Source organism: Lissotriton helveticus, chromosome 3_1, assembly GCF_964261635.1.
Source record: "Lissotriton helveticus chromosome 3_1, aLisHel1.1, whole genome shotgun sequence".
NCBI lineage: Eukaryota > Metazoa > Chordata > Amphibia > Caudata > Salamandridae > Lissotriton > Lissotriton helveticus.
Genome location: NC_136061.1, coordinates 1,056,540,175 through 1,056,552,465, shown reverse-complemented (window position 1 = coordinate 1,056,552,465; position 12,291 = coordinate 1,056,540,175). Strand labels below are relative to the sequence as shown.

Here is a 12,291-nt window from a genome sequence, read left to right as displayed (position 1 = left end):
AAATCTACTCCTTCTTTAATCTCCCCACCCCGCCCCAAAAGTAGTGAGACCCACCCGGCTTCCACTGATCCCCTTGACAGTCTCAACTTAAGCACTACCTGGTCTAAAATGAACACAACCTCGACAAGTCAAATTCATTCTATCCTTCCCAACCCTACAGAGAACCTCCTCGCAACCTGAGATGCAGCAATACTGCCAACCTCATCAGGTTGAATATCACCCAGACTCCTTCCCCCCCTAATCCTCTACGTCTCAAATGTGTTCTGCTAAATTGCAGATCAGCCAGTAAACACGCCTCAGATATCTTTGACCTCATCCAACACAATGATTTAGATATTATCATCCTCACTGAAACTTGGCTTAATCCCGCTTCCACTCCTATCTAAGACCTCCTAGTACCCCCCACTCATGATATAATCAGGTTTGACAGAACATTGAAGTTGGATGGGGGCTTAGCCTGTATCTTTAGGAATACGCTCTCGATCTCTCACTTGGAGTCCTCTTCCCCTTCTTCCTGTGAGTACCTTTTCCTTAGCATCTCAAGTGAGAACCTACCAATCTGCAAACTACACACCTTTTACGACCCCCCGAGAGACAATCACCATTTCATTGAGCAACTCATGGAAATCATCTCCAGCAATGTTGAATTAGCTGTGCCACAAATCTTCCTTGGTGACTTTAACTTGCGCTGGTCTAACCCAAATGACCCCATGGTCTCTTGCCTTAAATCATTTCTTTATGATCTAGAATTGACTCAACACTGTGACCAACAAACTCATACTAAATGAGAAACCCTAGACGTCATCATATCCAAGGAACAAACCATCACCTTAGATTCCATAACACTGTGTGACTGGTCCGACCACCACAGCATCCTCTTTTATATTAACAGGGAGGTGGTGTTGAAGAAGGCTCAACCTCTGAAATCAAAGATATGACAAAGGGACCTCAGATCAATAAACCACAATGATCTTGCTGCCCACTTTAAATCCGTCATCTCCTCCCAAGCTGACTTGGTTGAGGTGCAAACAATCCCTGATGCTTACAATGTGACCATAGCCAACATCATGGATGACATTGCTCCACTCCAACTTAAAAATGCCTGTTCAAAAATATCCAAACCGTGGTATAATGATAACTTAAACACTAAACGCTACAACCTTAGGGCAGCCGAAAACTCCTGGTGATCAAATCCCTCATCGAACCAACTAAAACTCCTTAGAGATATCAGGAGCATCTACAACAAGCAGATCAAGAAAGCCAAGGCGGACTATTTCAGAGTACAACTAGACCAAGCGGCAAATCGCTCCAAGAAACTTTTCGAATTGGTCAAACAGCAATCAGGTATTGGTCCAAACCTCTCAGACCCGGGTGGCAAACCTCCCTCTTACGATGAACTTGATGCCTTCTTCACAGAGAAATCTCGACTCATCTCCACTGACCTCGCCTCCAAGAAGGCCCTATTACCCTCCTCTATTGCCACAGCACCCGACCTTCTTGAACTCCAAAAACAATGCGTCTTGGGGCTCCTTTACCCAATTTAGTGAAAAAGACATTTACAAAATTCTTCAGTCTATCAACCCGTCCAACCACTTTGGTGACCCACTGCCTCTGGCCATCTTCAAAGAGATCAAGGGTGCTCTCATCCCCACCTGGACTAGGATTGTAAGAGCTTTCTTATCTCAAGGCATGATCCCTGACTGCCTAAAAGCAGCTCAGGTATCACCTATTTAAAAAAAAAAAACAGCGCTGACAAATCCAATCTCAATAATTTCCGTCCCATCTCCAACATCCCCACCCTAGCGAAACTCCTAGAAAAATGTGTACAATTCCAACTATGTGCTCACATAGAGAACTATCAACTTCTAGACCAGAACCAATCTGGTTTTCAGAAGGGGCACAGTACCGAATCAGCCCTCTCACACGTTATGGATGACATTCTGAAAATGCTCGACCAAAATGAATCCTGTCTACTTATCCTTCTTGACCTGTCCTCAGCTTTCGACACGGTTAATCATGTCAATCTCCTATCCATCCTGCAAAACAGAATGGGTTTCTTCGATCTGGTGCTACAATGGTTCTCATCCTTCCTTCATCACAGAACACAAAGAGTCAAGGCTAACCACTTTCTCTCCCAGCCCTCTCTAGTTCTCATGGGGGTCCCTCAAGGGTCTGCCCTTTCTCCTATCCTATTCAACCTCTTCTTGGAACCTCTTGCTAACGCACTAAACTCCACAAATATTCTCTTCCACATGTACACCGATGACACACAACTATACTTGAAAATTTCATCCCCGGATAACATCATCTCACTCAACACCATACTAACTTCTACTCAAAATTGGTTAACCGAGAACCATCTCCTGCTCAACACCTCCAAAACGGAGTTCCTGCTCATCTCCCCTCCGAACCACCTCCCCAAGCTAGATCTCTGGCTGACTCACCTCACTGCCTTCAACTGCACGCCCATCATCATAGACTCAGCCAAATCCCTCGGAGTTACCTTGGACAAGCACCTGAATATGAATATTCATATCAGCAATGTATGTAAGGGAGCAAACCACTTGATGAGGACTCCCAGAAATATCAAACCTTTCCTTCCACAAAGTGACTTCAAGCATGTGGTCCAAGAACTTGTCTTGCTGAGGCTAAACTATGGCAGTGCTACCCTCTGTGGCCTCCCCAAATACACCCTTGCTCCACTAGGGCTTCTGTGAACACTGTGGCTAGACTGGTTACAGGTGCCAAACGAAACAAGCACATATCCCCAGTTTTAAAATCTCTCAATTGGCTACCCTTTGAAGCACAAATTCAGTTAAAGATTGCAGTTCTGGTGCACAAAGCCATCCACTTCAAGACTCCCAGGTACCTGGCGCAAAAACTTGAACTATCCTGTGGCGAGAGAGCTTCAAGAAGCGCCTCAACTTTCCTTCTGAAACCTATCATCCTTAGCAAAAAGAGAACTTGTCACTGCGCCTTCTCAGGTGCTGCCCCAAAGATATGTAACTCTCTCTCACCGGAAGTATGAAGACTCTCCTAGTTGATGGAGTTCAAAATGGAAGCTAAGAGTTTTTTGATGAGCAAATTCCTACCTTAATTGGCTAGGCTCACTTGACTGGTTGATTTTATTTGCTGTCACCAGGACTACCTCCATTTGTTATGGCTCCTCTCTACTCGTCATTTTTTTTGTTGTTGTTTGAATTCAACAGTTTACGGTATGTATTAATTTCCTTTTCCCTGTTGATGTTGATACCTCATTTATGTCATCTCTTTCATACTACTGTAAAACGCTCTGATATCTCTCGGGATCTTGTTCGCGCTATATAAAACTTTATAAACAAATAAATAAAACACAGCAGTAATAAGATCAAGTAGCTAGCCTATGTTAAGAAATCACTTTCTGATCTAGGTTTGGGTATATTCTGGGACAAGCCTTCCTCCATTAAGCTTACTGCAGCTAATGTTGTTAAAACAAGAAACTGGGAGAGAGCTAATGCCCAGAATAAATCACCTAGTGCTACAGGCAGTTGAAAAAGGCTCTTTTTACAACATAAGAGTGTGCCCAAGGCTGAGGCACTTCCTATGCACATTTTTATGAATTCTTGATTTGTAGGTCCCTTTGCACCAGGCTCGGAAAAAGTTTTACACCTGCGCACAGGGTCTGACTCTGAATTGTTCCTGGAGCTTGACTACACCCTGTAAATGATACTTGCTTGAGGGTGCTGTCCTACATACACTTGTATATCATTTTTGGTGGGTGTGACAAGTATCAAGGGCTTTATTGTTGGTATTGGCTCTTTGAGTGGAGGGCGCTCTTGGTACTTCTTTAGTCCCTCTGCCGCTCCTTAGTTCCTTTTGTGTTGGACATTCACTTTGTCCCAGGTATGTATGCTATTTGATGAGACTGTAGAGCATTTTCTCTTTTTTGCCCATATTATTCTATATTATACTAGACCTAGGGCCATGTGGATTGTTCTTTTGTGCCGTCTGTTAGGGATGTCACATCGCACTTATGCTTTCAGAATTTGTACAAGTGATTCCACCAGCATGGTAGTGACCGCAGTATCTATATGTCTCTTGCCTGCATGGTCAATTCGATTTAAAGTAGTTGCTCGATTAACTACAATTAATTCTGTCTAAGAGCTTTTTTAATGTGCATTTTGTAATGGTATAAAATGGTTTCTGCAAATTGTATTCTGATGAGCATTTGCAGTGATTTGCCAGTTAAAGGATTCTAGCCACTGTTTTATTGTTTTTTACTTTTGTGGGGCTACTTTTAACTTGCTTTAATTGTAATGAAATTTGCTTTATTCATTTTTGGTATGTATTGAAAATCATTTGGACGATGAAACATGATGTTCGATCTGTCAATGAACTTGAACTTGAATATAGCAGCTTCCATTTGCCACTTAGGACATTTACTGGGTGTCACCCCATTATTCTGAAGAGTAACAAGACAGACAGATGCATGGAAGAGACCTGCTTACTTGCAGCCATTCGTTAGGAGATCGCTTTGAAGGCAATTTCCTTTCCTACCTGACCAATTTCAAAGTGATTAAGGTAGTGGTTCCTATGATAATATTGACTGACTCTTCCTGTGTGGGAAACGGTTATTTGCCTTCATTTGTTATAGCTAGTTTGATCCTTCTCAGGAGCACACATTATAGGAGACATGATATCTCTGAAATCTTTCTCTCAAACAACTGTCTGGTCAGAATGGACTGTATATTTGGTCTCTCTAAAAGTAGAAGGGTAGAGGGAGAAGGAGAATAAACTAAACTAGGTCGGCCTCCAAGTCAACGTAAAGGAAAACAGTAAGAATCCAATGTACAGGATTCAGAGACCTAGTTTGTATGATGGTCACTGATAAAATTTTTCAGTACAGACCAAAAAAGAAAGAAACATTTCTTTCTAGTGTCCCCTCACTCACCGGGGTTTCCCCACGGTGACGTGCTTCATCATTGGGGCCATCCCAGTTCTCTACGAAAAGGGGCGTGCTGCGACTAGCGAACTACGCAGGAGCACTTATTGTGAAAGACTATGTGTGATGTGAAGTGAGATAGTGGCAGAGTGCGTGTGAGTGATTATTAAAAATACCGTGCTAGTGGGCCTCAACAGATTTATTTAGCTCCTAGGTTGGCATATTAAAAGGGGTGACACTGCTATTTAACCTTTAGTCAGGGTTAAATCAGTGTGTGGTCAACATGTTTCAAGCTCCCCAGGCTTTTCGTCAGGACCATACAGGGACCAGCCCTGTATTTACCACTCCTATGAGTCTCTAATGAGGTGTATAAAATTTGTTGAAAAACATTAGACGCTGTTAACTATAAAACATGCGCGTTATACATACGATTGTACTTTTTCGTTATTTATAGTGTTGCCTATTAGCACTTCAGGGTCTTTGGTGGGGGGCAGGATCACCTCATGGAAACATTGTTCCTTACTGGTGAAACTGCACGGTGTTACCTACTCGTTCCCCTCCGGACCGCATATTTAGGAGCTAAATAAATCTGTTGAGGCCCACTAGCACGGTATTTTTAATAATCACTCACACGCACTCTGCCACTATCTCACTTCACATCCCACATAGTCTTTCACAATAAGTGCTCCTGCGTAGTTCGCTAGTCGCAGCACGCCCCTTTTCGTAGAGAACTGGGATGGCCCCAATGATGAAGCATGTCACCGTGGGGAAACCCCAGTGAGTGAGGGGACACTAGAAAGAAATGTTTCTTTCTTTTTTGGTCTGTACTGAAAAATTTGATCAGTGACCATCATACAAACTAGGTCTCTGAATCCTGTACATTGGATTCTTACTGTTGTCTATTTGATCTCTCTCACAGTTTTATGTAGTGCAAATTTGGTCCAAGGATTACAACAGAATGAGACACAATTACCCATTTTTTGTTTGAGTTTTGTGCATTGGAGAAATTAAGTGAATTGCAAGAAATCACAGGATGCTGAGCCAAGGCCAAGATTCAAACCTGGTTCACCAGTTCTAAAAGAGTGTCAATTATCAAGAGAGAACATAGGATAAAATACAAATGATGTTGCCGTTCCTGTTAAAACTACTTTATTAAGCAACAATATTGAGCATGAAGGAATACATTATTTTGTGGTCATAATAATTGTCATTTTTAAGTTTCGTGTAGGATGAACAACATCAACAACATTTTAAATTCTATTCAAAGCTTACCTATTACTACATCATGACCATCGACAAGACCTGCGGAAAACAACTCTTGAGAAACCCCATCAGCTGTGTCTGTTTAAACATGAAAGTAACATTGTTTAGGGACAAAAGGATAAACTGAAATACACAAAATGCACACTAAACATCTCAGACTACAAAGTCTACGTAATCAGATGATCTTCTGCTTACAAATATATTCAAATAGTCAGTAAATTAAAAGAAACGCGGACGGGATAAAATATCATCACAACCTTGCTCAAGGCACTTCATTAACATACTTGCTCAAATCTAGTATTTGTTAATGCCATTACAGGCATTGCTATGCAGTTTCCAGCACCCAAGTTACATTTTTTCAATCTCTAGGAGCAGTGGAGGGCACACATCAGCACCATTATGTGCAATACCGCTAAAAAGAAAAGACTCACTTCAAGTCATTATGTACACAGTCTCCAGTTCTGAGATTTTTACCTACAAATATTTGCTTGTTGGTGATTTATTTTCGGTAGTAAGAAAACAAGACTAAACCACCGAGAATGCATAAAGTGTCTGTAATCGCCTGGAGGGAGGTGGTCACCTGTTGACTGAAGCAGGTTTAACTCTAAACTGCCTGCCATTGCATTTGTCTTTTAATACTGTCCAGAATAATTATTGTGGATATTGAAATTAGCTTGCATAGATAGCAAAAATTACTTTAAAAAAAAGTTTGAAAAACTGTTTGTTAGAAATCGCAATTTCTGGTTGGCTAAGGCTTGCACCAAAGCCAGGTAGAAACTACCACTCTAGTCAGGGCAAGGGAGTCAAACGCCTAGATAACCCCTGCTTACCCCCTTGGTAGCTCGGCACGAGCAGTCAGGATTATCCCGAAGGCAATGTGCAAAGCATTTGCGCAACACACACAAACAGCACCAACACACTAGGTACACCACAAAAAAGAACTCCACACAAGGTTATATATAAAAATAAAAAACAATCCAACAACAAAAGAGTGATCAAAAGTGTGCTATATCAATTCTTTATATATAAAAATAGCCTTTGTATTACCATAAACACATTAGATCATAATCACATAATTACACTGTGCCAACTGCCACTGGGCAGTATTTACAGGGGATTATATACACCGGACAGGGCCACGTGGACCACTGTCAGGAATAGCACTTAGTAGAACTAGCACTTTGTAGAAATAGCACGTAGAACATAGGATAATTGTAGCACCAAAGAACACTTGTAGAACACAACCAGTAACCACTGGTAAAAGGTAGGTACACACTACGCAATCCTAACCACCTCAGGCATATATCACACAGGGAACCAGGAACTCACTAGCATACCTATACTAGGCAAAACAACCTCCTAAGCATATAAACACATTTAGAGGTATCACAAGCATAAAGGCATTGCACATTACGCATAAATCACATTAGGCATCAGGTCATTACCAACATGAATACAAATACCATCACCTTGGGTAGAATAACATTAGATACTGACCCTCAGACCAACTTGGCCTCTCAGGGGCTCACACGCCCTTTGTCCAAAATGTCAGGGCTGGGCTGCGCAGGCAGCCAAAGAAGAATGCGCAAGGGTTTGTAGGGCCTAAACGATGTCGCTTTCCACTAAGTTCTGGGCAGCTGGGGAACTGAGCCTGGGTACCTGCGTGCACCCTGGCTCTCGTCTGGGGCTCAAAATAAACAACAGTGCCCCCAAAACAACGTGGGAGCCTTGCAGGCTCTGATTCAGCAAATGGTGCAATGCTTTGGAGCCTCGTGGGCTCTAGATACAAAATGCCCCCAGGAGCCTCTCAGGCTCTGATGACTGCAATGCGCGTTGGAGCCTCGTGGGCTCTGAATAACCAAAATGCCCCTAAGTACTATGGGGCAACACATGGGGCAAACTCACGGGCCCCTCTGGCCCTTTAAATCGAGAATGCGCCCCCGGGAGCCCTCTAGGCTCTAGAAATAATTGGGGCTTTCTCGGAGCCCTCAGGCTCTAAAAACAACAATGCCCACCGTTGGAGCGGCCCTCTGCCAAGTGGGGCCGCTCGAAGCACCAACAGAGCCAAACGTCGGAGCAGCCCTCTGTAGAGCGGGGCTGCTCGGGTAGAGGCACCGGCGGGGTGCGCGACCTTGCACCTTCTCCGCCAGTCGGCTTTCACTCACCGGCTTCCTGCAGCGGGGATCTCCTCTCGCAGCCCGGTCTCGCGGCTGCAACGGCTGTTGTGTGGCAGCGTGGGGCTCTCCTTCACCAATGCGGGAGCCCCATATAGAGATGCCGGCTCTTCTCCTCGTCACAGGAGCACGGGGTGGGCTCCCGTCCGCTTCCTGTCATCGCCGGAGCACTTCCGGGTCGCCGCAGGCAGCATGGCGGCCCTCACTGTACTCCGGGCAGGCTGCCTACAACACCGGGTAGGCACCCGTTAAAATGCACGAGTCCCAGGCGGGGTGGGCACCCGCTAGGGATTAAAAAAAAGTATAAGTACGTGGAGTAGGCACCCGCCAAAGTTCCAAAAAGTACAGCAAAGGAATAGGGTGGCACCCGTGCCGAAAATCAACAAAAGGGGGGATCCCCACGCCGGGGAATCCCTCAAGAAAGGGGATTGCAGCTCTGGGCTGCAGTTGAAAACAACAGCGCTCCCCTGGAGTTGAAATCAAGCATTGCCCAGGTGCTTTAGGAAACAAGGTCACAAGTCCAGGCAAAGTCCAGAAAAAGTCCTTAGGAAGGCAGGGGGGCAAAGGCTGGGCACAGGGGCCAGCTCACAGGGCCCTCCAGGCAGGGAGGCAGTCCCCAGTGGCGGTCCTCCTGGCGCCCAGCAGCAGCAGCAGGCCCCCCTCAAATTAGGACACAGAAGAACATTTTACATGGGGTTACAGCCCCTTCTTATACACCAAATCCCTTTGTCTCTAGGGTGCAGGGTGGGGGAAAACCAGACACAGCTGGTTCTGGAGCACTCTGTTGTGCTCAGCCCCTCTCCCGTTTCAGAGGACAGGCTAGGGACATCAGTCGCACCCCAGTGGGCGGAGCCAACATTGTGGAGGGAAGGCCTAGCCCTATTCAGGTACCAGGTGCACTCCTCCCTCCCATCAACATGCAGATCTCTCCATTCACCATCAGGGCAGACCCATCCTGACTCCTGGAGCCAGGCACACCAGCCAGCTCCAGCCAATCACAAGACAGACAGTCACTTCACATTTATTACACAGACATGCCAACTTCTAGAAGTGGCACTTCCACACCAAACACATTAAATCCACGCACATCATCGTGCAGCATTTAATCTCACGGGTTCGCACATACCAAACTCGAGCCTGCAATCCTCACACATCAGGAACTACCATGGACACACATATTCCTCATGCATTCCTATGGGAGGGTAGGCCTATCTCATCACACGCACTCAGAGAGCGCACGCACTTTACACTGGGACACAGTGTTAAAGTGCGCAGAAGCCAAAAATAACTAACACCAGGTCACAATTAAAAGCAAAAAGTTTAGGGGTGAACCTGCAAGAAGGGCCAAGTCCAACACTGTTGTGTGCAATTCACTGACATGATATAGGAGTAAGAGTTGCAAGTCGTCCTATAGAGAGTCGAAAATAGCAACGCACAGGGGCCCAGTGAAACGCTCAAAGCTGCCTTACAATACAGGAGGCACAAAACAAATACATTAATAACCCTCATAAAACAACCCCGCTTCACACCGCATCTTCAGACATTGACCAGCCAGCCACACCTACTGCCACCACCCAAAGCCTTCTGACTGTCAGCCATGCAGTATATATTATGTAGAATCACCACAATAAATCAAGCTATCAGTTTATATTTTTTATTATAACACAGATTTAAAACTTTTGAGATAAATATTAATGCATGATATGCCACTCTTAGTCTTACCTACTAGATGCCATATTACAATGAGTACTGCAGGGAATTATAGTATTAAGTTAAAAATTTGGTGTGAGCTGCAACTGAGCTCTCACAATTTGTTCCACAATAGTAAATTGGGTTCTACGAGGAATCCAAAGCTCATGTTGGTATCTTGGTTCAAGCAGCATGGCCATCTTCGGTGACAATGCATGTAGGACATTTTTGTGTGCAACAATATAGTTAAGAAATAAAGAACTTAAGGTTGCAACAAATTTAGAAATAAAAAAATAATTAAGGAACGTGTCATCAAAATGAAGAAAATCAGTTGCAGAGATCCAATGTTATAAACAGAAGAAAGCAACATCTCACAGAAAAACATTGAAAAAGATATTTAATTTTGTCCTATAGAAAAGGTAAAAAAAGTGAAAGGACAAAGTGCCTTCCATGCCGTTAACCAGAACATAGCATAGATAAGGAGATGATGGACGGAGCACTGAAACTTTTCAGACACTCACCCCCAGTCACAGATCTGGGTTGAATTCATCATCATTCTTTAGCTCACTTCGCCACCGCAGTTTAGACCCAGCTGTATGTAAATCAGTCTTGACCCGGTCCCTCTTGGGAAGAGTCCAGCCCGAACTGCCAAGCCAGGTCTTCATGAACCGGAAACAAGCATTCTGGGACCAGTTTCGGGGTAACACCCCTCATCAGCCAGGCTAGCTTGAATCCAGTGGCAAAGTGAGCAAGGGACCCACGTTTGGGCATACCCTGCCAACTTAGGGAAAAACAAAGTAAACACAAGGAGATGTGTGCTTGTGTTAACCAGAACATAAGATGTCTCTTTTGCTAAGTCATGTGTAATTGCAGTTGAGTAGAAGTTAGATAGCAACTGAATGGTTGTCATGCGGAAAGGTTTTTTCTGTACGAAGAGTGTTAGCCCTGACACCTTTGGATGCTAGTCACCAAACTTGTTTGCCTTCAGCACTCCTATTTTGCTGTATTCATTTTTGTTAGCTTTAGGACACTTTCACTTTACCACCGCTAACCAGTGCTAAAGTGCTTGGTCCCTCTCCTTGAAACATGGTAACATTAGACTACACTCCCAACAGTCCCAAAACCCCAATCCCGACACCTTGGGGCAGATCTGGGGCAAAATTACTGAATTTCATGACAAAGCCAATAGAGAGATTTCATTCTTGAGCAGGGAGGCTAGAGCCCGTCTTATGGCTAATGCCCTAGAAAAACCCTTGCCAACCTCCTGCGTCAACCACACGCCACCTCATATGTCACTGCACTCCAAGAAGGGGGCCTGGACAGGACGACCTCCCCCAGTGAGGTGGTTGCCAGGTTCTCCGCCTTCTACTCGCAGCTATACGCTGCTGGAGAGGTGCCCTCTCGTGAAGTCCTCAATCAATATTGTGAAACAATCGAACTCCTCTGGCTGGGCAATGAGCACTGGGAATACCTAGACGAACCCTTCACTAAAGAAGAGTTTACGGCTGTCATTAGGGGGACAAAGCTCCTGGCTCTGATGGGCTACCTGCATCCTTCTATAAGCAACTCGCACCCCTTCTAGTTCCACATCTGGCCGCCATGTACATAGATTCTTTCGAACATGGCCGTTTTCCTCACACTCTCCGCTCAGCTCAGCTCACACTCCTTTTAAAGCCCAACAAATCCCCCGAACGTTGCGACTCATATCGCCCTTTAGCCCTCATTAGTACCAATAACAAAATTTACGCTAAACTGCTGGCCTCGAGCCTTCTTCCTCTCTTGCCTCTGATAGTTCCCCGGACCAGTCCAGCTTCATTCTCGGACGCGCCACATCGCACAACCTTCGGACCATGTTTGCCGTTCTCCATCAGATCAACCCCTCCCTACCGGCTGTGGCGGCTCTCTTAGACGCCACCAAGGCCTTTGATACACTTGAATGGTCCTTCCTTTTCTATCTCCTCCCACGTCTGGGAGTCAGTCCAGTCTTTGTGCGCAAGATCCAGTTTTATACAACCTCCCCACCACTTGCATATGGATAAACAGTCAGATTACGGGAGCCAATCTCTATCGCGAGGAGTACTAGGCAGGGGTGCCCACTCTCTATCATGCTATTCACCATCGCCATGGAGTCTCTCGCTGTCAGGCTCAGACAGCACCACACCAAAAGGGGCATTGGCTTCACTACTCTGGCACTGGTCGTCCCCATGTACGCGGAAGATGTCACACTGTACATCCGCAACCCAC

At 45.0% G+C, this 12,291-nt stretch overlaps 1 protein-coding gene across 1 annotated transcript in view; it reads right to left on the bottom strand.

Moving 5' to 3' along the window:
- The window catches only part of STK39 (serine/threonine kinase 39), a 1,578,058-nt gene that overhangs the window by 310,289 nt on the left and 1,255,478 nt on the right, over positions 1-12,291 (bottom strand). The window contains exon 15 of the mRNA XM_078681624.1: positions 6,194-6,262. Coding sequence (XP_078537750.1) covers positions 6,194-6,262 — 69 coding nt within the window. The remainder of the gene's footprint in view (positions 1-6,193; positions 6,263-12,291) is intronic.